The sequence below is a fragment of the Vitis riparia genome, chromosome 3, assembly GCF_004353265.1.
Source record: "Vitis riparia cultivar Riparia Gloire de Montpellier isolate 1030 chromosome 3, EGFV_Vit.rip_1.0, whole genome shotgun sequence".
NCBI lineage: Eukaryota > Viridiplantae > Streptophyta > Magnoliopsida > Vitales > Vitaceae > Vitis > Vitis riparia.
In genome coordinates, this window is record NC_048433.1 from 12,269,754 (window position 1) to 12,296,372 (window position 26,619).

General features: G+C 37.2%; 1 protein-coding gene across 5 annotated transcripts in view; it reads left to right on the forward strand.

The window, feature by feature from the left end:
* LOC117911162 (CSC1-like protein At1g69450) overlaps positions 1 to 26,619 on the forward strand; it is a 69,859-nt gene that overhangs the window by 10,480 nt on the left and 32,760 nt on the right. For 4 of the 5 annotated variants that reach the window (XM_034825389.1, XM_034825388.1, XM_034825392.1 and 1 more), the window contains 4 exons: positions 7,551 to 7,706; positions 12,209 to 12,272; positions 12,543 to 12,752; positions 14,639 to 14,830. In XM_034825389.1, the coding sequence (XP_034681280.1) occupies positions 7,551 to 7,706; positions 12,209 to 12,272; positions 12,543 to 12,752; positions 14,639 to 14,830 (622 nt within the window). The remainder of the gene's footprint in view (positions 1 to 7,550; positions 7,707 to 12,208; positions 12,273 to 12,542; positions 12,753 to 14,638; positions 14,831 to 26,619) is intronic. The other variant, XM_034825391.1, reaches the window with a different exon arrangement.

Below are 26,619 nucleotides of genomic sequence, written 5' to 3' on the forward strand. Positions count from 1 at the left end.
ATTGCTCTCTTAGGGAAATGGCTTTGGAGGTTTCCTAGAGAAAGGAGTGGTCTTTGGCATAAGGTTATTGCGAGTATATATGGGACACATCCTAATGGATGGGACGCCAACATGGTGGTTAGATGGTCACACAGATGTCCTTGGAAGGCTATTGCTCAAGTTTTCCAAGTGTTTTCCCCTTTCGTCCGCTTAGTGGTGGGCAATGGGGAGAGAATTCGTTTCTGGGAAGATCTTTGGTGGGGTAACCAAACTTTGTGTTCTCAATTCGCTGATCTTTACAGAGTTATTTTTGTGAAAAACCTCACTGTCTCAAATGTCCTTGGCAATTCCTTTTCACTATCTTGGAATTTTAACTTTCGCCGCAATCTTACGGATTTAGAAATTGATCTCCTTCAGAGATTAATGTACTCTCTTAGTTCTGTGCGCTTCTCTCCTTCTTCGGCAGATTCAAGAGCGTGGTCTTTGTCTTCGTCAGGATTGTTTTCAGTGAAATTTTTTTTCTTGGCCTTGTCAAAAGTCCCAAATCCTATATTGTTCCTTCCGGCCAAGTTCTTGTGGAGTTCAAAAGTCCTTTCAAAGGTTAAGGCCCTCGCTTGGTTAGTAGCACATGGGAAGGTAAACACCAATGATAAGTTGCAATTGAGAAGACCCTACAAATCCCTCTGTCCTCAATGGTGCATTCTTTGCAAAGGAAATGGAGAGTCGATTGACCACCTTTTTCTTCATTGTCCCATTACCATTGAACTCTGGCACAAGTTGTTCAATCTAGCAGGGTTGGTTTGGGTCCCTCCAACGAGTTTTGAGGACATGTTGGTTATTGTTTTTAAAGGCTTGGGGAACTCATTAAGAGGCAAGACACTTTGGCAAATCGCTTGCCTTACCTTGATTTGGATGGTGTGGCAAGAAAGAAACAATAGGATCTTTGAGGATAAAGGGAGAATGGAAGAGATGTTATGAGATTTGATTCGGTTTTATTCTTCTCTATGGGCTTCTTGTACTGAAGCATTTAGAGGAGTTCCTCTAAGTGTTTTACAACTCAACTGGATTGCGGTTTGCGCTTCAAAAGTTTGAAGATTGTTGGGCTTTCTCTTTGTCTTTAGAGTTCTATTGTTGGGAGTTTTCTCCTTTGTTCAATTTGTGTAGGAAGGATCTCTCATCCTTCCCTTGGTTTATTCTCTTTCTTTTGTAACTTTTCTTTCTCCTGTATCTTTTCTTCTATTAATATATTCTTCTTCGTTTCTGATAAAAAAAAAATAATAATAATACTCTATTCATTAAATAGCCCCTTGAGAAAAGATGATCATACCCTACTCATTAAACAACCCCTTGAGAAAAGATTAACCATACTTATCATCTATATTAAAAATATTATTATGACAAGTGATGCCTTTGAAGAGATTCATTAGATGAAGAGCAAGTTGGCTAAGGAATTTGAAATGAAAGATTTAGGAAATTTGTGGTATTTTCTTGTCATTGAAGTAATGAAAGGGTTATGTTAGGATGTAAACTTGTAGATGCTCTTGTTGATCCAAACCAAAAGTTAGCAGCCAAAGAAGGTAGTGTTCTTTTAGATAAAGGGTGATATCAAGGCTTGTGGCAAAAAGGCTGATTTTTCTATATCATACTTGGTTAGACATTGCATATTTTGTTAGAGTTGTAAGTCAATTCATGCATTGTTTGCTTGAAGAACACACAAATGTTGTGATAAGGATCCTAAGGTCTACCACAAGGAAAGTACTCCTATTTTCAAAGAATAATCATTTACATGTTGAAGACTATACAAATGCGGATTAGGCATGGTCATTAATTGATCAAAGGTCAACTATTGGCTATACCTTTGTTGGAGGTCTTTTTTTTCCCAATCAGAAACAATAGATGTATAAATTAATGTGAAGAAAACATGAGAACAATGAGAAATCCTCCCTGTGAGATACAAACTTGATCAAAAGATCCAATAAAACCTCTACTTTATTAGGAGAACTGTACAAAAGGAATAAAAAAGACTTTATAAGTATAACATCTCCTGAAATTCATTTGGGATCCTCACCATGTAGGCCCAACCCTAAGATGTACATATCGAAAACCAACTAAGCTGAATGACACTTAATGGAAAGGGTTTAAAAACATCAATACAGTAGGTCCAAAAAAAAAATAGAAATGAAGTAAGTCCCACATCATCTCAGACATCTTCCAAGTATCCTAAAAAATCCTAGCATTCTTTTCTCTTCACACAATCCATAACAAAGTGAGACAAACAATCTTCCAAATCATCTTGAAAGCATTTCAAAGGAGATCAAGTGCCATTTTAGGAATTTATTCTTCAAGTCTTTAGGAAGCTCATGGAGGATTGAAGGTTTGGATTGGTCTCCTATTTTAGCAAAAAGTGCCGAGTGGTTGGATTTCCCTTTTTTGGAAGAGAAGATTCACAATGCTGTGTTGCATTTAAATACGGAAAAGGCCCTCGGGCCAGATGGTTTCACCATTGGATTTTATTAGCATTGTTGGGAGACGATTAAGGAGGATATTTTAAGAGTGTTTTTAGAGTTTCACAATAATGAGATAATTAATCAAAACACGAACATTACCTTCATTGCTTTAGTGCCAAAAAAATAGTCAAACAAGCAGGATCTTAGATTATAGACCCATTAGTTTGGTTACCAGTTTGTACAAGATCATAGCCAAGGTTCTTTTAGGGTTATTGTGTAAAGTCCTTCAGGGCACTATTTTTTTTACTCAAGGTGCTTTTGTTGAGGGGAGACAGATTTTGGATGTTGTCTGGATTGCTAATGAGGTGGATGAAAAAAGGAGATCAAAAGAGAAAGGGGTAGTCTTCAAAATTGATTTTGAAAAGGCTTATGGTCATGTTGATCGAGACTTTTTAGACCATGCACTTGAAAGAAAAGGGTTTATTTCAAGATAGAGGTCTTGGATGAGGGGATGCTTATCTTCGGCGATTTTTGCAATCTTAGTGAATGGAAATGCCAAGGGTTAGGTTGAGGCATACCAAGGTCTAAGACAAGGTCTCCTTTCCCTTTTTCTTTTCACCATTGTGGATGATGTTTTAAGTAGGTTGATAGTGAGAGCAGAGGAAAGAGGTTTATTCGAGGGGTTTTTAGTGGGCAAAAATAGGACTAGGGTGTCTCATTTACCATTTGCTAACGACACCTTCTGTTTTTCTAGCAAATTTAGTGGGCAAAAATAGGACTAGAGAGTTGCAATCTCATAAGCAAATTTTGTTGGTGTTTGGGCATTTGTCAGGGCTAAGGATCAATCTAAATAAAAACACTCTTTTTGGAATAACATTAGTCAGGATCAAACCATCAATTTGGTTTTTTTGCTTGATTGTGCAGTCTTTGAATGACCTTTAATATATTTGGGTCTTCCTCAAGGAGGGAACCCAAAATCAATTTCCTTTTGGGATCCAGTGTTGGATAGAGTCTCTAGGAGGTTGGATGGATGGAAACCAGTTTTCTTGTCCTTAGGAGGTAGAATTACCCTAATTCAGTCTTGTTTGTTGTACATCCCAAGCTATTTTCTATCTCTTTTCAAGATTCCAACTTCAATAACTTTAAGGATTGTGATACAAAGAAATTTTCTATGGTCAGGTTCTGGGGAGGGTAAAAGGGATCACTTGGTCAGTTGGGACATAGTGTGTAGACCTAAGGAGTTTGGTGGGTTAGAGTTTGGGAAAATTAATTTGAGGAACCAAAATTTATTAGGGAAGTAGCTTTGGAGGCATCCTAAAGAAAGTTCTACCTTTTGGCATCAGGTTATCTCGAGTATCTATGAAACACATCCTAATGGATGAGATGCCAACAATATAGTTAGATGGTCACATCGTTGCCCTTGGAAGGCCATTGCACATATTCTCCAAATTTTTTCTACACACACTTGCTTTGTGGTGAGTGATGGAACCAGAATTCATTTTTGGGAATATTTGTGGTGGGTGGACCAATCTTTATGCTTAAAATTTCCAAGACTTTTCAGAGTCACCACAACTAAAAACCTTCCCATTTCAGCCATCTTGGGTAATGACACTTCTTTGTCTTAGGATCTTATCTTTCGCCGCAATCTAACAAATGTGGAGATTGAGGATCTTGAAAAACTAGTGTTCTTACTTTCCCATGTTCATTTGACTTCTTTTATTCTAGATGCGAAAGCTTAGGCATCGTCCTTTTCAGGAGTTTTCTCAGTAAAATCTTTTCTTTTAGCCTTATTTAATTTATCAGATTTTGTTCCTTTCTACCCAATTAATTTTTTGTGGAAATCAAAAGTCCTTTCTAAGGTCATGACCTTTGTCTAGTTAGTGGCATATAAGAAGGTAAATACCAATGACATGCTACAGTTGAGAAGGCCTTTCAAAGCCCTCAGCCCTGATCGGTGCATCCTATGTAGGAGGAATAGTGAGACGTTGATCATCTCTTCTTACATTGTCCGATTACTTTGGGATTATGACATATGATTTTCTCACAGGTGGGGATGACATGAGTTCAACTAAGCAGTATTCGTGATATGATGATGATTTCCTTCAAGTGTTTTGGGAACTCTATTAAAGGTAAGACTCTTTGGAGGATTGCGTGTCTTGCTTTGCTATGGATTGTGTGGAGAGAGAGGAACACTAGGATTTTTGATGATACTTGGAAGATGTTGGAGATTATGTGGGATTTGCTTCATTTCCTTGTTTTTTTTTGGGCTTACTGTACGAACATTTTTAAATCCTATCTTTTGAGTGTAATTCAACTTAGTTGGCTTTCGATTTGTACACCTTAAGGTTGGGTCTACAGGGTTAGGAGCTATTACACTTGTATAGGCTTTTTGTACTTTTTGTATAACCCCTTGTATAGTGGAGGTTTACTCATATCATTTTTATCAAAGTTTGTATTTCACGAGGAGGATTTCTCATCCTTCTCATGTTTTATTTATTCTCAATTAATACATATGTTTGTTTTTGATATATAAGAAAAAAAAGAATCTTTCCTCTAGTAGAGTTCCCAAAACACATGAAAGAGATCATCATCATATTGCGAATACTGTCACCATCCCAGCTTGTGAGAATATCTTTTGCCATCACCCAAAATAATCAGACAATGTAGGAAGAGATGATCAATCGTCTCTCAACTCTCCCCTACATAGGATGCAACAATTAGGACTAAGGGCTTTGAATGACCTTAGTTGTAGCATGCCATTGGTATCTACCTTCTTATGTACCGTTAACCAAGCAAAAGTCCATGACCTTAAGAGGGACTATTGATTTTCACAAAAAATTTTGCTAGGTGGAAAGGAACTAAATCTGATAAATTGGACAAGATTATGAAAAAAGATTTTATTGAGAATACTCTTAAAGAAGAAGGTACCCAAACTTTTGCATCTGGAGTAAATGGAGACAAATGTACATGGAATAGTGAAGTCATTAGTCTTTCAAGATCCTCAATCTCCAAATCAATTAGGTTACGATGGAAAATAAGATCCCAAGACAATGAGGTTTCATTACCTAAGATGACCGAAATGGATAGGTTTCTAGTTGTGGTGACTCTAAAAAGTTTTGGAAATTGTGAACACAAAGGTTGATCCCACCACCATAAATCTTCCTAAAAACGAATTCTGGTCTCATCACCCACCATAAAGTGAGTATATATAGAAAAAACCTGGAGAATAAGTGCAATGGCTTTCTAGGGACAACAATGTGACCATTTGACTATATTATTAGCGTCCCATTCATTAGGATGTGTCCCATAAATACTCAAAATAACTTTATGCCAAAGGGCGAAACTTTCCTTAGGATACCTCCAAAGTCACTTCCCTAATAAAACTTGATTCCTCAGAGCAATTTTCCCAAACCCTAAACCACTGAACTCCTTAGACCTACACATTAGATCCCAATTGACCAAATGATTCATTGCCCGAAATTTGTGAACTTATGTGAATTAAGACTCTACTGGAGGAGCTTTGAGTAAAGATTCAAGAACCTATGAAGCTATTTTTTGATAACGAAGTTGCAATCAACATTGCTCACAACTTAATTCAACATGACAGAAGTAAGCATATTGAAATTGATATACACTTCATTAAAGAGAAGATTGAGGTTGAGATTGTTTGTAGTCCTAACATTCTTACTAAACTTCAATAGATTTGTTTACTAAAGGAATTGCGGGAATAAGTTTCATGTCTATGGCAAGCAAGCAAATTGGGCATGCAATATATTTTTTAACCAACTTGAGGGGGAGTATTAGAGATCTGTGTAATTCGTTAATTTTAAGTATCTAATTGATTGTTAATTTGTTACCTTGTATATTCCTAGTAATTAGTTGTTAGATTAGCCCATTATTATTGTTTTATAGGACAATTGTATTATAGTTAGAAATGGTTGTAGAATCTTTGCCTTATTTGGTAACAACTTTGTATAAATATGTGTATGATTCTTGTTCAATTAATATAATTTAGAATTGGTTTTGACAAAATAGAATCTTTATTTCATATAAGATATAACTATTTTTATTCTTGGTAGACTATATATTTATATTAATATTTCTTTTATACGAATAATATTTATTTTCCCTTTATATTGGTCTCACAAAGCCTTCTATATTGGTTTCAACTTTTTTAAAAAGGTTTTTTGTTTTTTAAGAAAAATTTCAAAATATGAAAATGATGTTTTTACTTTTTTCCATTTTTTGAGCTTAGTTTTCTAGAAAATAAAAATAAAAAATATCATCCAAACATATTTGTAAACTTGATTTTTGTTTTCTTTGAAAATAAAAACAAAAAATGGTCTAAATAAACAAACCTTGTAATAATCAGTGATAGCTCTTAAAAGATACATTTCAAAAGTGATTATGAAGGTTTCAAAGGTGATTATAAAGATTTGAATTTGATAGAATAATTGAATAATTTAACATATATATAGGGATGGAAATAGAACGGGCTATCCCATCCCAATCTTGTCCCGTTTATTTATATTTATTCTCATCTCTGCTCAAAAAAAAAAAAAAAAAAAAAAAAATTAAGTGGGGTAAGGTAGGACGAGTATTGAAAATTCCCATAACTATCCTATGCCAATTAAAATTTTTCAACATTTTTCAAAATTTTTTAATTTTTAAAATTTTAAACTTTATTAAAAATAAATATAATTTTTAAATAAAAAATATTATAAATATTTATAATTTATTTTTATGAAAAGCAATGTTTTATTTATTTTTAAAAATTGAAAAATGAAAGAAAATCAACTAAAGTAATTTTTTATTTAAAATTATATATAATCGGGATGGGGTGGAGTGGGACAAAGTCATACCCGAACCCTCCCTAAACCCGTCTTCCCAAACCCGCCTGGAACTTGTTTGTCTTTTATCCTAAACCCTTCCCATTAGGAGTGGGATTGGGCAGGTATTCGGGAAAATCTGCCCCATTGCCATATCCCACTGCCATATATATATATGGATGGCACCTCTTGATGTGTGTTTGTGTGTATTTTGGATTTGATTGATAACAATATATGTATATTTCATCATGATACATCTTCATTCTTGCTTTTATTGGCATTCTTTTTTTTGCAGTTTCAGAGTATTTCTGGTTGCTGGGATTTTAGGGATCTTTGTTCTTCTTCCAGTGAATTGTGTGGGAGATCAGCTTAAGTCCATAGACTTCTCTGATTTTTCAAATAACTCGTTGGACTTATTTACCATTTCAAATGTAAAGAATGGCTCAAAATGGTAATTACTTTAACACTAGATCATAACATGTTGCAGAACTAGAATGAAGTTATTGTGAAATTTAGAATGTTTGGGATGGCAAGGAGACATGGGCTGACAATGCAGTTAGTAGTAGGCTTCTATGACAAAAAATCAACTTGACTAAAGTGCTTTAACCCATTTATGATTGAAGCAACTTTTTCTTGTGTGTTAAAGGCATGAGTGGCTAGAAATTTTGGCAAGTATATTTTGTACTTTGTTTCTTATGGGGTTTCACTAGCATTGTCCATAGGATTATATTTTGCATTACCCATTTCTTGTTTTTCAACAATGAAACATTTATATGTAGTTTTATCTTATGTATCCTAATAAAAAGACAATATCATTATTCTTTGAAAAGAGACACTTTATAAATGAAAGAGAAGGTAGGTTGTTAAAACAACAAAAAGTGCCAAGAACAAAGAGAAAACCTTTATTGTAAAAGACCATAATGTTCTCTTATAAAGAAAGATTCTTCAACCAAAAGAAGCACACAAAAAAAGAACCAAAAATGAAAGACCAACCATACAGCAAAGACAAGACAAAAGAATTCCAACCACCCTGCAAACAAGCGGTTGTGGTATCATAAGTTTGATGGCTAGTGTTGTATAATCTAATAAAGAAGAAACAATCTAACTCAAAAGAGTTTGAGGTTTAATGTCATGCAAAACCATGCCTATTCCCACACATGAGATAACTCACACCACTATATAATAGTGAATGTAACCAGAAGTGAGAAAGAACGGATAAAACACTGCTTTCTTAATTATCATACTAGAAAATAAAGATATTACATTCTGATATATAGACTAGGTTATCCAACCATCTCCTTTATTCTAGGAAACTGAAAAACAACCCTAACAATCTGGAGGATTTTTCAAATTCCAAAACAACCAGATATAACAACCTGATTCAAATAATAAAACCCTATGCAAATAATAAAAAGAAATAAAATAAATAAGATAATCCCTAACTAATCAGATCTGAATAATTTGAATTATTCCGGACTCTTCTACAGTGAACGTTATTGAAGAAAGAGATTGTAGACACAAAACCCTAACTCAAAAGTAATCTCATGTTGCCTTGCTCCACTGGGTGTCAATATTCTCTTACATATCTATAAAACTTATATTTGTATATACCTTGTGTAGGGTCTCATGTGTTTTATGCTCATGATCTAGGCTATGCATATAGATATTCCTAATCCAATTCCATAATAAATAAGGAATTCTACTTTCACAAGGAAACCTCAAAACAAGATATCGCCTTTATAAGAATCTTTGTCATTAAGAAGTCTTATGTAGATAGAAGTCCGAGTCAAAATTGTCTGAGGGGGCTTGTTGTCACTACTTGGCATGAGGAATGATCCTACAAGATGGCTGTTTAGTGGAGTTTCTTAAGAATGGATTGAACCGCCATGGGATCTTAGAGGGTGATGATTGCATGAGGGTCAAACAATAGTAGGGAAAAGTGTTGTAGGCATTGGGATGGGGATGGATCTCACTTATGATGGGTAAAATAGTGAATTGCCTCTGTTCAGTAGATTTCTGGGACTGGATACAAAAGGGTTGGAAAAGGGTCCTTTATGGAGCAAAGATAAGGAGGATAGCTTTCTCATCCAAAATTGAAAGTGAGCTTTGGAAATTGGAATTTTCATTGAAGTATAATGGTACAACAAGAAAAGTGGGGAAAGGAACGGGAAGTAGCAACAAGGGGTGGGAACTAGCTACGCTTTCTTAATAAAGATTATAGTTGTCTTAGAATATTAGAGTGGTTAATGACAGGAAGAAACATAAGGTAATTAAGTTCTTGATACAAATGCAGAAGGCTAATATGGTTTTCTTGCAAGAAACTAAGGTGCGAGAGATGTCGTTGCAATTAGTGAGAAGCCTATTTGTGAGGAGATTTCTAAAGTAGGGAGTTATGGATGTTAGGGCATCAGCTAGTGGTATAGTGGTTTTCTAGAACAACTAGGTATTGGAGTTTTTAGAAACGAAAGTGGGATCCTTTTCAATTTCCTATCATTTTAAAAGTTGTGGTGATGGTTTTATAAGAGTTTGTGGGCTTGTCCATTAGAGGGGGAGAATGGGATGATCTTTGGGCAGAATTGGGGGACATTAATTGGTTGTAGGATGATCCTTGCTATATTTGCAGGGGTGGGGAGCTTTAACATGGTCAGTTATCTGGGGGAAAGGAGGAATTGTGTTAGGATAACCTCAGCAATGAGGAAATTTTTGAAGATAATTAAGGAGCTGACTTTGCAGGATCTCTTGTTGAATGGAGGGCTTTTGATTTAGTGTGGAGGCATGAACATTCAGTTTATCTTAAGGCTGGATCAACTTCTAGTGTCATAAAATTGGTAGGAACATTTAGTGGGCTTTTACAGAGTAATTTGTTATGTCTGATTTCTGATCACATATGTATCTTGTTAGATAGAGGAGTGAGAAGGGGAAAAACTCCCATTAGATGTGAGAATATGTGGCTTAAGGTGTAAGTTTCAAGACTTGAATAAAAATTGGTGGATGAGCTACATGTTCAGGGGCTTCTGTAGTTGAATTTTGGCTTTGAAATTGAGTCTTCAAGATAGACTTAAAAGTTTTAAGGGGTTGAGGTAAGGCCTCATCTTCCATATTTATTAGTTATGATGGAGGCTTTTCGTTGTCTTCTAAAGGGGTTTCATTTAGGTTTTAAGGTGGGAGGTGACGAGATGGAAGTGTCTCACCTGTTCTTCTCTGATGACACTTTTATTTTTTGTGAGACATGCATAGATAAAATATTTTGTCATTGTTTGGTTTTTTTAATATGGTTTGAGGCAATTTTCAGATTGAAAATCAATCCGGAAAAGAGTAAGTTAATTCCAATTGTGGGTATTACTAATATGGAGCAATTGGTGGTTGTACTAGGGTGTTGAGTGGGGGTGTTCCCTTCCATGTATCTGGGTCTCCTTTTGAGAGCTTCCTACAAATTGATGGCAGTCTTGGATGTGGTGAACGTGGGGTGTTGCACTCCTTGTTTCTGAAGACTATTCCATTACTGGAAGTTGTTGGTGGTGAAGTGTTCCTATCGAGATCATAAAGAAAATCAGTAAAGAGGGGTGTTGAAAATAGGTCGGTGTGGATTGTTGCAAAAGTGAAAACTTCTCATTTGGATCTTATTATTCTTGGACGGATTATGGGAATTACAGCCTTTTTCGGCAGATGTTATTTGGAATCCATTGGTTCTAACTGAAGTGAGTTTTTTTTTTTGGTGCCTAGGAAGCAGTTTGGAAATAAATTTTGACCATGGATAAGGTGAAGAGGAGAGGATAGACTTTGATGAATAAATGTTTATGTGCAAAGGTCTTACTTCACTATGCCAAAGCAAGAATCCTATGGTAGCTGGTTTTCTCCTTGTTTGGAATAGTACGGGTGCAAAATTCTACAGTTAAAACAACACTTCTAGTTCTCATGGATCCTTCATCAGGAAGAAGCGGAAAAAAGCATGGAAAGCTACTCCTTTGTATTCGTTTTGAACTATTTAGAAAGAGTAAAATCGAAGGGCCTTTGACAATACGTAGCTCTTAGATCCAGAGCTTAAAAGGGGTTTAGAGGTTAGGTAGCAAGAAAGAGGAGAATGTTTTCTGTTTCTCTCTTCTTGTTCTTTTCCTTGTGGCACCCTTGTGTATGTCTTGTGTATAAAACAACTGTCAAAATCTCAACTACATTGAACCTCCAAATCAAAACAACACTAATAAGGGAAGAAAATTCCCTGTAAACTCACCACCAAAATCCTACCTATAGGGTTTAAGGTTCCTCTTAAAGCCTTGGAGAAAATCATCATATCAAGAATGCTCCTCCAGCTGCTGACTCAGCCCCATGAGGAGAACTATCTTTGTCACAGTTTGTAGTAATAATGCAACCAAAAAAGATGGGGTGATGCTTCTCACACTTGCTGTATGAGATGTATTTGTCATGGCTAATGGCCCTATAAAGTTTTCCTATTCTGAAGGATGTTCTTGGTATTTGACCTTCTTATTAGCTACTAAGCAAAGATCCTTATTTTTGGTGGGACCTTTATCTTTCAAATAAATTTGATTGAGGGAACTGGAATCAGGTTATCTCTCTTGGAAAGTATAAAGAAGAATTTAAAAGAGAACAGTCCATTTGAGTTCAAAGATCTATATCTTTCAAACAGCAAGAGCAATCAAACAACGTATTTAAATAATTTTTTGGGTATTCTTTCTAGAACTTGAGTGGCATTTTAGGCATTTTGTCATGGAGAACAAGTTTCTAGTTTAATCAAAACCTTGAAAGTAGTGTACCATATATTTCATTTTGGGTTGATCTGCGTGCAACCAAACTACACATCATATTCTTCAAGAATTATCTGTTTGTGCATTTCTGGGAGAGGGATCTCTGATTGCATACAGAATAAAGCTTTGTGTTGTGCTCTTGAATTCAAGAAAAGTTTGAAGAAAACCTTATTAGTTTTGACCTTTGTGGCAGGTTATGGCTTCACTTCTGCTCTGTATATATTGTCACTGTATGGGTCTGTTATCTTCTTTACTATGTAAGTCATATCTTTATGCAGTTCTACTGTGATAATGTCTTAATTCTTTATTTAACAGGATTTGGTTATATTTAAGCCCTTATTCCATTTATATGAGATGTGAGTGTTATTTATTTATTTATTTTTTACATGTAACATGATTATTAAAGCAATGTGGGCTCTGTATTTATTTTATCTTTCTATTGCTTGTGAGTTTCATAACGCAGATAATATTCTCTTTACAGTTACTAGTTTGTTGAACTTGGTGCTGAATGGTACTTGATTCTGCAGGAATATAAATATATTTCTTTGAAAAGGATTGCTTACTTTTATTCATCCAAGCCACAGCCACATCAGTTTACTATCTTAGTTCACAGTATCCCTGTTTCTGCTGGGAGCAGTGTTGGTGACACAGTTGAAAATTTTTTTACCGAGTATTATCCTTCTACATATCTATCAAATGTGGTGGTTCGTCGAACAAACCGACTTCGGGGTCTTATTGTAAGCATTTTCTTTGGAGTTTTTTATTTTTATTTTTTTAGATTTTAATTTTATTTATGAAAAATACTTATAGCTAAATTATTGGAAAAATCATGTCGGCTAGTTCCAATGAAAACTTAGACAAGTTCAGGTTTCTACAATGAAGGCAGAAAAAAATCAGTACTCTGATACCATGTTGGAGAGTAAAAATTGGAATACTCTTTATTATCATTTTCAGCAATTACTTTTGGTGTTGTATACACTCAGTTATAAACAAGAAAAAAGAAAGTAGACTATCAAATTTAATCTCTTCTCAAGAATGCTGCCAAATCTAAGCTTTTCTAAACAAATTATTCAACTATTGCTATGCATAAATGGAGAAGAAATACAAGAAAATAAATCATTATACATGGAAACAAATCAACCACTAATTTAGGAATATTTGGACAAAAATAAACTATTAAAGAGAATATAGTAATACTATTTCATATTCAAGCAGTGAGAATTTTGGAATCACAGCAGGAAGGCCTTAATTAAGCAAAAACTAGAATCAGCCACCAACAGCAACATATTCTAGGCCTTTTTTTTTTTTTTTTAATCAATACAGCAACATATTCTAGGCCTTATGCTTCAACAGTTGACAAATCATCAACCGAGACTAATTGGTGCAAATTTTATTTACATCAGTTAGGCACAATGGTCTTCCTTGCAACCACCAGTAGATATGAGGTAGGACGATAGAAGAAAGAATAAAGAAAGTAAGAGAAGAGAGAAGAAGAAGAAATGGTGGATATGGAAAGAAGGGGCAGTAGACCAGAATCAGACATGGATTTGCTCTAATAACATCTTGTTTAACTGAGAAGGAGAAAATAGCAGTCAACATCAGAACATAGTTGGCTGGTAATTCTTGTATTTATAGGATAATTCTTGTCTTGACCATGGTTACTAATAATGGAAGCAGATTTGGGAGGCACACTGCAATACTGAAGCTGAAAAATAAAATGTCCAAAATCATTGGTGAAACATGAAATGCAGAAGTACTCTGAAATTGAAGGGAACTTAAACAAAACTCAATGAGAAAATTTATCTATCCAAGTATGAAACCTTGAACAAAATCTTAATGAAATTTCAGTCTAAGTTTCAAATAAAATCTAGATATGCTTGTGCGTTTAAATTGAATATTTGTCTAGTTTTTTAAATGAAACCTTCGGGTAAGGTCAAATAAAAATTCCATCCTTCTTTTCAAGTCTAGTCATCCTTCCATTTCCCCAAATTCTCAATTCCCCTCGTGTTATCTTGGGTAACTGAAAGACCACTATGCAAAATCATGCAAGCAACCTAATAGTGCATGAAACAGCTATGATGTGGAATACTGAGATCTAATTATTGAGTTTTTTGAACATCAAGTTAGCCTCGTCAACTGTTATGCCACCTTACTTGGAGAGAATACTGTGATTTAAGAGGGTTATAAAAAATATAAATATTTTATATCATGAACAAGACTTGCAAAAGCAACCACATGGATATTGAATGAATCCTTTTCATTTTGAGGATTGTAATACTAGGGCCTAAGATTTGACATTGTTGTTTGATTTTGTAGTTACTTTGATTAGTTTGTAAGCATCATAATGTTGAACTTCATCTTCATGATTAAAGAGAATTCTCATTGGAATGCTACAAAACCAACAATAAATCTATCTATGAAGCTGTGGCATGTGCATGTAAATTTGTCTCTATTTTTTTTCATATCAGTGTGGATACTTTTAATCCATGTATTGTTCATTTCTGGAAGTAAGTTGCAGAGCAAATGGAAGGCTTGTTTTGTGGTTTGCATGCCTAAATAGAATCACATACTACATTACCTTTTTGGTATGCCTTGAGTTTAACAACTGTTCATCCTTTTCCAGACTGATGCAAAGAAATTGTATAAAAAACTTGTTCGCTTACAATCAGAGCCTAATCAACCAAAGCTTAAGCGAGGTTTCTGTTTTGGGCTGGTTGGCCAGAAGGTTGATCTTGTGGATCAATATGAAAAGAAGCTAGAAGATCTAGAGGAGAATGTAAGATTGGAGCAGTCAGAGGTTTCATTGGCAGAGGAAGTATGTAGACTGTTTTCTTATCTTGTTTCTTCAATTGTACACATATTTTCTTATCTGAATTTTTGTACTTGCAATTTTATGCAATATGTGTGATAAACAAAGTGATTCAACAGATTGTGAATGAAATAGTGCCTCAATGTGTGCTTTTCTTGAGATCATATGAAACGTAAACTTTATAATATAATCATCTTCCATTTGCAACAAACAGAATAAATTTGTGTTGACAAATGCCTTAATTTCATAATGTAGAGTTCACCTTTTAATTCGTTAAGAAATTTCTATTAGAAAACATTCTTATAAAAGAGGTTCCCTATTTTTAGGTTTCCTTATGGAAATAGGATTCTTCATTCACTAAGGAATTGGCTTCCTGTATAATGCGGGGAAATACTTATTACAAGATGGATATAGGTCTGCAGTTATACAGCATATATAGAGACATGAGGGAGAGATGGGAGACACCTAAAGGACCTAGTAATATTATTTCAGGACTTAGAGGTTAGGGTGAGGGTACTAGGGGTAAGGGAACATAAGGTTGTTTTGATGTTTAGGTTTTGTATGTGCTCTCTTTATGGATGCATTTATCTCTTTATGTGCTCTCTAACAGTTTTTGTCACATAAAAAAACATTTATCTTGTTCGCGAATGTGGGCATAGTTTCGCCAGATTGCATCAGAACCCTGTGTCTCTCTTTATGTATGCATTGACATATCGTTCATGTGATTGTACAAATTGTAATGTCAAAGCTTCCACTGCCACAATTAATCAGTATGACATTAGGTTAAGAGCAGGAGACAAGGTTGAAGAATTCAAATCCTTCATAAAGAGTTTAGAGTCAACATGACACAAGTAGGAAAATATGATGAGTTTGGATCAAGATTTATCCAATAGGCTTCTAGATTTAAATAGGAAATTAGCATGCCAAAGATCAACCTTGGAACCCCTAGGATTGATCCTAGGTGTTGGAGTCAATCCTAAAGTCCTTAGGGTTGATACTAGGCTGCTGAAAAGTGGCAATGCTGGTAGAAAATGGAAACTATCCAATTTTAATCAGTTGGATTTGATTCATTCAAATCATGCAATTATTAGAAACCAAAGACAGTACAAGTTCAACCTGATATCCATAAGGGAATTTTATTGAAAATAGAATTAGTTGTTTTTACATCAACATGTGAACACATGGAGCATGTACACGGTTGATCTAAAATAAGTGTAGTCCTATCCATATATTGGATTATGGAAGGTGGAAATGATAGAGCATCTTGAGTCCTGTGAAGCATTTCCATGTGGTTATTTCAAGGCAAGTACAAAGATAGGAATTGTAACAGGTTTCTTAATGGAGTGTATGTTATTGATTGCCATGATCATGGTGCCTTGGATGCAAATTGAGGAACTGTTTATTAGAAAATGAATATTGACTCGATAAAACTTGAGCTAAGGTGTAATTGTTGAAAATGTCTTAGTTTCTTAATTTGCTTCACCTACTAATTCCTTAAGAATTTCCTATTATAAAAGATTTTTGTAAAGGAGGTTTCCAATTTTGTGACTGACTTATGAGAATAGCATTCTTATATACTGAATGATTCCCTTATTTCACTATGTCATAAGGGAAAAAGTTATGAAATGGAGAGAGTTGTAGTTGTATGGGTATGTCAATATAATAGAGATATGAGTGACAAGTGGAGTAGGGAAACATATGATTGCTTTTTTTTTTTTGATCAGAAACAAAGAAAAATAAATTAATAAAAGAAAAGATACAGGAGAAAGAAAAGATACAAAAGAAAGAGAAGAAACCAAGGGAAGGATGAGAGGTCCTTCCTACACAAACTGAACAAAAGAGAAAACTCCCAACAATAGAAATCTAAAAACAAAGAGAAACCCTAACAATCTTCAAACTTTTGAAGCGCAAACCGCAATCCAGTTGAGTTGTAAAACACTTAGAGGAACTTCTCTAAAAGCTGCAGTACAAGAAGCCCATAGAGAGGAATAGAACATAATCAAATCCCATAACATCTCTTCCGTTCTCCCCTTATTCTCAAAGATCCTATTGTTTCTCTTTTGCCACACCATCCATATCAAAGTAAGGCAAGCGATTTGCCAAAGTGTCTTGCCTCTTAATGAGTTCCCCAAGCCTTTAAAAACAATAACCAACATGTCCTCAAAACTCGTTGGAGGGACCCAAACCAACCCTGCTAGATTGAACAACTTGTGCAAGAGTCCAATGGTAATAGGACAATGAAGAAAAAGGTGGTCGATCGACTCTCCATTTCCTTTGCAAAGAATGCACCATTGAGGACAGAGGGATTTGTAGGGTCTTCTCAATTGCAACTTATCATTGGTGTTTACCTTCCCATGTGCTACTAACCAAGCGAGGGCCTTAACCTTTGAAGGGGCTTTTGAACTCCACAAAGACTTGGTCGGAAGGAACAAGATAAGATTTGAGACTTTTGACAAGGCCAAGAAAAAAAATTTCACTGAAAACAAGCCTGACAATGACAAAGACCACACTCTTGAATCTGCCAAAGAAGGAGAGAAAAACACTGAACTAAGGGAGGACATTAATCTTTGAAGGAGATCAATTTCTGAATCCGTAAGATTGTGGCGAAAATTAAAATTCCAAGATAGTGGAAAAGAATTGCCAAGGAAATTTGAGACAGTGAGGTTTTTCACAGAAATAACTCTATAAAGATCAGCAAATTGAGAGCACAAAGTTTGGTTACCCCACCAAAGATCTTCCCAAAAACGAATTCTCTCCCCATTGCCCACCACTAGGCGGACAAAAGGGGAAAAAACTTGGAAAACTTGAGCAATAGCCTTCCAAGGACATCTGTGTGACCATCTAACCACCATGTTGGCGTCCCATCCATTAGGATGTGTTCCATATATACTCGCAATAACCTTATGCCAAAGACCACTCCTTTCTCTAGGGAACCTCCAAAGCTATTTCCCTAAGAGAGCAATATTTCTCAGAGAAGTCTTCTCAAATCTCAAACCTCCCAACTCCTTTGGTCTACTAACAACATCCCATCTGATAAGATGATCTTTCTTCCCTTTCCCCGCCCCAGACCAAAGAAAATCCCTTTGCATCTTCTCAATCTTTGAAGCTATTGATGCTGAAATTTTAAAGAGCGAGAGGAAGTAGCTAGGGATGTGAGACAAACAAGACTGAATTAAAGTAATCCTCCCTCTCAAAGACAAAAAGGTTAAATATTGTAGAGCTATAATCCACTCAAAACCTACACCTAATCTCACATTTGCGATGCACCACCATCATGCTCAGATGCAAATATCTCTTACGAACCCAAAAAACAAAATCATGATTTTTTAGAGTTTCTAGTTAGGCGTAAAGAATAATGACTTAATGCCTAGGCGCATGAGTTCTTGAGAGAACTCTCTCAATAGGCATATATTTGAAAAAACCTAGTGGACTTGGAATCAATTTAGAAATCATATTTGAAAGATTTGGAAAGATTTCATATTTTGCCAAAAAAACAATTTAGAAACTTGAGAATCTTAGAAAGATTTTCTTTTCTAAGTTCAAAAAGATTTAGAAACATTTTCCTTTTTAAATTCTTAGCTTCAAGTCCTTTCCAAATTTCTTCAAAGATTTGGAAAGATTTTCTTTTTTAAATTCTCAATTGAACTTTTTTTTTTTGTCCAAATTGTTTCTATTATTTGGAAAGATTTCTTTTCAAATTCTCAATTTAAAATTGTTTCTAAATTAATTTTATTCCCCATTTTCACGTAAGTCCACTCTATGCCCTTTTATGTCATCATTCTCATTTAACTTGACCATACTTGTTTAATCCCAAGTTGATTATGCAGCAACCTTTAATCTTCAAATGGAGAATCAAAGAAAAGTACGTAGAGTCCTAAACAAGGGTGGATGAAATAAAATTACCAACTTAATCTAAATCGCCTAATGCTCTTAACATTATGTACATTGAAAGAGGCTCATCTATAGTGAAAGCATATAATACAAATGAAAGGTTAACTCAGTAGAATTTGAGCCAATGCAGAAATTTTCGGGAAAAGTTTAGAATAACTATTTTGGTTAAATATGTAATTCTCTTAATAATTTTCTGTTGGGAATGCTTCTTGTAATGAGGTTTTCTTATAGAAACAACATTCCTTTCTTATTAAGGAATTGAGTTTATAACATCCTTAAGTTGTCATAAGGATTGGGGATTATGGAGATATGAGGTAGGAGAACATGACAATGTTTCTGATCTCAATTTAAGTTGAAGATATTAGAAGTCAGGAGACATGGTATTTTCTTAGGCCTTGAGTTTTGTATTTATCCTCTTTATGTTTTAATAGTTTCTATGAAATAGTGTGAAAGTGTGTTATTGACTATATGATTCAACCACCAAGATGGGCCAAATCCTTAACCCAAGAGTGTTCTACTCCAAAGGCCCTTATAGGGAGTTCTATCCATTGAAAAAGTAGTGTCTTCAAAGGTAGTAGGAAGAACAGTAGAGGTAGTTAGCAAGTACGACCAAAGTAGAAAGTGCTCCTTATTTTTTTTTTATTGGAAACGACACAAAGATTTATTGATAGATAAAAATAAGTACAAAAGAAGGATGAGGAATCCTCCTGCCAAAGAAAGCTAAACTATAGAAAAATACATTGAAAAACAAGCAAACACTCTAAAAAGACCACTCCTTAAGGAGTACACACTGCTATCCAATCAAGTTGTATCACATTAAGGGGGGTCCCCTTAAAAACCTTGGAACAATAAGCCCAAAGAGAAGCAAGGAAAACAATAGAGTCCCAAAGATACTCTGAATTCCTTGCTTTATCCTAAAAAATCCTCGCATTTCTTTCCCACCACACAATCCGAATAAGAGCGATGTTTGCAGCTTGCCACAAGGCTATCCCCCTCTTAGACGAACCAAATCCATTAAATTTGATGTACATCATGTCAAGGATGCTCCTCGGGGGGACCCAATCCATCTTAGCTAACTAAAATAACCTGTGCCACAACCTAATCGTCAAGGAGCAATGAAGAAAAATATGATCAGCTGATTCCCCATGCTTCATGCACGGAATACAAATATCCGGACTAAGGGCTTTGTAGGGTCTTCTCACTTGTAGCATGTCATTAGTATTCACCTTCTTGTGTGCCACTAACCAGATGAAGGACTGCATTTTGAAAGGAACTTGAGAATTCCAAACGAACTTAGAAGGAAAAACCTGAGGAGATCCAGAAAATTGGGATAAAGCTAGAAAGAAAAATTTAACTGAAAAAAGCCCTGAAGAAGATAAGGGCCAAAATCTGGCATCTGGAACCGAAGAAGATAAATGCAATCCATCGAGAGATTGCATGAGGCCTTCTAAGTCCTCTATCTTAGAAAATGACAGGTTACGACGGAAATTTAAATTCTAAGAGAAAGGACGAGTAGGACCAAGAACTGAAGAAATAGGTATGTTTTTATCCAAGACTACTCTAAATAGACTTGGATATTGGGAACCCAAAGGTTGGTCCCCCCACCACAAATCTTCCCAGAACCGAATTCTTTCCCCATTTCCTACCACAAACCGAGTAAACGAGGAAAACTCCTGAAAGACTTGAGTAATGGCCTTCCAAGGACAGTGATGTGACCATCTGACTAATGTGTTAGCATCCCAACCATTGGAGTGTGAACCATAAATGCTAAGTATGACCTGATGCCATAGAGCCGAACCCTCTCTAGGGTACCTCCACAACCATTTCCCTAAAAGAGCGAGATTCCTCAGAGAAATATTCCCAAAACCCAAACCCCCTATTTCCTTCGGTTTACACACGACATCCCACCTGACTAAATGATCCCTTTTGCCTTTCCCAATCCCTGACCATAAAAAATCCCTCTGCAACCTCTCGATTTTTGCAGCGACTGAAGCGGGTAGCTTAAATAAAGAAAGAAAGTAACAGGGCATATGGGAAAGACAAGATTGGATGAGAGTTATCCTCCCTCCGAAGGATAGGTATGCCTTTTGCCATCCATCTAATCTTCTAGAAATTCTCTCAATCACAGGATCCCAAAATCCCCCTGCCCTGGGGTTCCCACCCAAAGGAAGACCCAGATAGAGTATAGGCCAGCCTGAAGCCTTGCATTCAAGTGTCTCAGCCAATCTTGAAATATGAGCTTGATCCAAATTGATACCATAAATATTACTCTTGTCTAGATTGACCTTAAGCCCAGAAATATGCCCAAATGCTAACAAAAGACTCTTGAGAGTTTGCAAGTCTTCCTCCCTAGTGTTAGAAAAGAAGATGGTGTCATCGGCAAATTGCAAATGAGATACCCTAGTTCTGTTTCTACCCACCCTGAAACCCTCCAACATATTTCTCTCCTCTGCTCTCAAAAGCATCCTACTCAATGCATCTGCTACTAAAGTAAACAAAAAGGGGGATAAAGGGTCACCTTGTCTTAATCCTCTCGATGCCTTAACCCAACCTTTAGCGCTACCATTCACCAATACTGCATAAGATACCGAGGACAAACATCCACTCATCCATTTTCTCCATTTAGGACTGAACCCCTTCTTCTCCAACACTTGATCTAAAAAATCCCACCTTACGTGATCGTAAGCCTTTTCAAAGTCAATTTTAAAGACGACACCTTCCTCCCCTGATCGTCTTCTCTCATCTACTATCTCATTTGCTATGAGAACCGCATCCATTATTTGTCTCCCTTGAACAAAAGCGCCTTGAGTAGAATGGATGGTTTCGTGTAAAACCCCTCTTAGACGCCCTGAGAGCACTTTGACTATTATCTTATAGAGACTAGTGATCAAACTAATGGGTCTAAAATCTGAGATTTTCTTTGTCGTACTCTTTTTGGGCAGAAGAACAATGAAAGAGGCATTAGTGCTTTGATTGATAACTCCGCTCCTATGAAATTCTGCAAACACTCTCACTAAATCCTCCTTAATCACATCCCAACAGTCTTGGAATACTGCAATAGTAAAGCCATCAGGCCCTGGAGCCTTGTCCCTATCCATCTGAAAAATGGCCTTAGAAATCTCTTCTTCAGTGAAAGGGGCATCCAAACTTATCGCGCTCTCTTTCGAAATAGGGGACCAATCTAATCCTTCAATACTCCAAGACTCTCCTATAGGACTCGCGTAGAGTTTTTCAAAGTAAAGTAGGATCTCCTTGGTGATTCTCTCGGCATTATTCAACACTAAGCCCCTTTCATTTTCCAAAGTCTTGATATATTTCCTATTTCGCCTGCCATTAGCCACTTTATGAAAAAACTTAGAGTTGCAATCCCCTTCCTTAACCTATTTCACCCTAGCTTTTTGTCTCCAATGGATTTCCTCCCTCAAAATTAATTCCTCTAGCTCCCCTTTTCTTAAGGCTCTTTGATCTAACAATTCAGAGGTGAGACCCCCATCCTGCTCAATGGCGTCAAAGTTAGCTAAATCCTTGAGGATACTTTTTTTCTTTTCATTAAGCTCTCCAAAAGAAATCTTATTCCATTCCTTCAATTTGGCTTTAACAAATTGTAATCTCCTCATGAACTTGTGGCCTTCCCATCCGTTTCCTTGAAAACCCCTCCACCAAATTCTAAAGTTCTCCTTGAAACTAGGATGTTGCAGCCACATGTTCTCAAATCTAAAAGGTGTTGGGCCCCACATGAACGGGTTGGTATCCAAAGCAATTGGCCAATGATCCGAGGTCCTTCTGATAAGGGTTTCTTGAATGCCTTGGGGAAAGAGCTGCCCCCACTCATTTGAGTAAAGAAAATGGTCTAATCTCTTACACACGGGAGACTCTTGCATATTTGACCAAGTGAATGATGCGTTCCGAAGAGGTGGATCAAGCATTTCACATTCTCTAATAAAACTATCAAAGTCCCTCATGCTTGAAGTTAGCCTAGAGCCCCCCAATTTTTCTGAACTTCTCCTTATGACATTAAAATCATCGCCCACACACCACAACGGAAAAGTTAGACCATAAATGTTATAAAGTTCCACCCAAAAATCCTTCCTACGTGAGGGACTATTTGGACCATAAACTGCAGAAATCCAAAGAGATCCACAGCCCTCTAAGGCGAACTTGACCGATATCGAGAAAGAGCCTAATACCACCTCCTCCTTGCACAACTTTTTTGAGTCCCAAATGAACAAAATCCCTCCTGAAGCCCCACACGCTGGGAGAATAACCCAATCCTTATTTCTGACCGTCCAGACACTGCCCACTAGCCTTCTGTCACACTTCTCCTTTTTTGTTTCCTGAATCATCACAACATCCGGATTCTCTGACCTAAGGAAATCTTTAATCACCCTACGCTTATTACTTGAACCCAAACCCCTAACATTCCAACTGATAATTTTCATGGAAAAACACTCAGGCCCTAACCCTCCAAACCAAATCCACCTGGATTCAAACGCCTATGGGCCTCTATTCTTCCTCCTAGAGTACACCTTAATGTCTAGAGAGCATAGAACCTCTCGCACTTTAGCCATTTTCCTAGGGGACAGGCCATCGATAAGAAAGTCTTCCGGTGGGGATGCCACATTAACCCCTGGACTGCCTGACAACAGGTTAGAAGACTTCCCAGGGGTAGATCTCTCAGACATCTGGTTAGAAACAGCTCTCTGATTCTCCTCCTCAACATGGACAGGGATGCCAACAAAATTTAAGGGGCCAACATCGCCTATTTCAGGAAAAATTTTAAATTTACCTTGATTTACCGAAGGAGACTGGGAAAGAAATTCTGAATTTGGGAGATGAGGACCGGAGGGACTCGGTAGATACTTTTCCAGATTACAGAAAGGAGAGGAATAAGGCTCGGGTGGCTGAGAAGAAAAAGGCTGACTTTCCTCCAAGTTTTCCACTCCCGGAATTTCACAATTTCCTCCCAAAATGATTTCTTTACCTCTGGTTCTTGGAATAGAAGGTGACTCCGTGACTGAAGAACCACAAGGATCGTACCCCACTCGGCCCGTAAATCCTCCTTTGTCGTCTTCGAGTTGGGATTTTCGCGGGTCCATCTCTCCACTTGACGTCGAGATCTCTTCCTTCGACCAGCTGTTGCATTTCCTTGGCAGAAGACAACGGAAGATGGGACTCTCTTTGATACCTCGTATCTGTTGAGATCCCATCCCGCCTTCCACTTCCAGATTGCGGACTTCACTAAGAGGCGCTGCGCTCCGTAGGGGAAGAGGCTCGCTGCTACTCCGTTGTCCATGACAGCGAGCCGCGCTTGGAAGGAAGAGTTTGGACCACATCTTCCTTGAATCCATCGTCTTTTCCCCTTGCGTGAAGTTTTCCATCTGAACCATTGGAGCTTTCCCTTTTCTCACTGCGCTTTCTTCCTCTCGAGACCTACCTTTCATGCTAGAGGACTTCGATCCTCCTAGAAATTGGCCCAACCCCGATGGGCCTATTGACTTATAGCCCACAGTCCGACGCCCGTAACTATCATCTTCTATCTCTGAAGGTGGGCTAGGGTTGGATAAAGTCTGGTTCTGTAACTCATCGGCCCGACCATCCTCTCCATGTATTACCTCGATGCCGGCCCTCTCATCGCCTGAACAAGGCTGCGTGGTCGCTTTTGCAGAGGAGCCCACTCGCTGGAGAGAAGAAGGTGATGCCGCTGCGTCATGGGCTTGAGGGGCGTCTGGGCCAGCTTGCAGCCCACGACTCCTTCTCCCTCTTTGGGCCCTTACTGGATGGGCTTTAGTTGAAGTCTCAGGCACTATGGGCCCAAGAAAGTTCTCTTCTACTAAGCCCAATCTGCTCCCTTCCCATCCTTTCTCCCTTTTGGCCGCCATGCTTGTACTTGAGCACCGATAGCGTGCCCGGGGAAGAAGCTCCCTACTGTAGCACTCATTACCCCTGATACTACCTCGTAGCCCCTCTGCAAATTTTGTCGTCTGAGAGATGCAACCCCCCTCTTTCAACCACTCGTACTTGCAGTGGGATGTCTCGGACGTGACAGTGTCGTCTTCACCCTCTTCTCCGATGACTGAAACTGCCACTGTATGTTTCCAGGCCCCGTCTTCCACCTCAAGCAATGCTGGAAGCACGACATTAGGATGCATCTCCACCCACAGCTTCACCTTCGTCAAGTCCAACAGCTTCACGGTTTCCCTAGCTACCTCCGTCACCCTCCCCCACTTCTTCAAGATGAATTTCAGCTGGTCTTCCTCCCACAAATGAAAAGGAAGGCCTTTCAACTCTAACCAGCCCCTTCTGAATTTTCCAAGAATAATCATATTTTCTCTTGGCGACCATCTTCTTAGGAGAACAGGCCTTCCTTTCACTAAAAGTCTCTCCTGCTCCTGGAACCATTTTGCTCTTCCTGCTGTACTCACAAAGAAACACCCCTTGAAGGCGGAAATGGGATTTATAGACACCATACCTTTCACACCCATCATCCTCGCAATGGCCTTGCCTTCATGAGTCCAGTCTTGGACTTTTTCTTTGCATTCACATATTACGGCTTTGGCCCATTTTCCAGCTGATAATGGAACTCCACTCCTAATTCCATCCTCTGCAACCACCTCTGCGTATGACCGACCACCTCTATATATGCTTTTTTACTCATCTGAGTATTGCCAAACGTCTTCTTCAACTCTTCTCCGACTTGATCAGAATAATCTTGCACTGAAATAATCGCCCTCCTAAGGACTTCCCATCCATTACCTTTAACACCCTCGGGGATGACAAGAAGTAGAGGTTTCCTTCTTGTAGCAATCTCAGTGATTTTCATGAATCGCCCTTTATTGTTGAAGCAAATCTCCATCAAATGAATCTTATTCTCGCCCCTGAACTTTCGTGTAAATCCCCTGGTATTCTCCAACTCCACAGCTTTCTTCAAATGCTCCGTTAACCAATCCATCTCCTCCCTTCCAAATCCTACTGATACAACAAAACCACGGCTCCTTTTTGTTACTGATACCCAAGTTCCACCATTCGATCCTTCAAACTTTACCTGAAAAGACTTTTTTTCCACTTCAAACTTTTCAACTTTGCACTTCATCATGCCTTATCTACTTCCCAATTTGTCAATTCAAACATTCACAAGAAAGAGCTCCTAACACCATAATGAGGTCCAAAATCCTTCCCCCTTATTAGTCGTATCACCATGACCTTCTATAGCGTTTAACCACCAAAACCAAACTATCTTTGAATCCCCCTCAACCAAAATATTAACAGAAAGTGCTCCTTATTAGAAAAAGGAATATTACTCAAACCTTAATAAGGAGGGAGAATTATACTTACTCAAAGTTAAGTACAATAATCCCCTTTGCCTTTAACAATCGTTTATATCTCTATCAAAATACACACCTCCTTCAATAATGACATATAAACACCCTTAAGGTAAGTAGGAATCCTATTAGAAACTAGGAATTCTTGAGAATGAAAGCAATCCTTTTGAAAATAGGAATTCTTGAGAAAGACAATAAAGATGCCGCCCAAAAAAGGAAGAATAGCTAAAATTTGACAATCCTTCAAATTTGAGGAGTCAAACTAGTATGGAAAAGCTTTGATTAGGATGAAACCTTTAAGGTATTTCACAAAAAGGAAAAATCATGAACTGCAAACACCAAAAAAAAGTAAAATTAAAAAAACAAACACACAAAAAAAGAAAAAAACAGAAAGGCAGATTTTCCCTAGGTGGGCTGTGTTTGCTGATTCCTGGGTTCGCAAGAGCAGTACTTGAATCCATAACTCAAAAGATGTTTCGAAATCAGTCGTTTGAAGTGGAGAGAAAGGCTTTCCAGGTAAAGTTTGAAGGCTTCAATGGGGGAACGTGGATTTCAATAACATAGAGAAGTTGAGGTTTTGTGGTT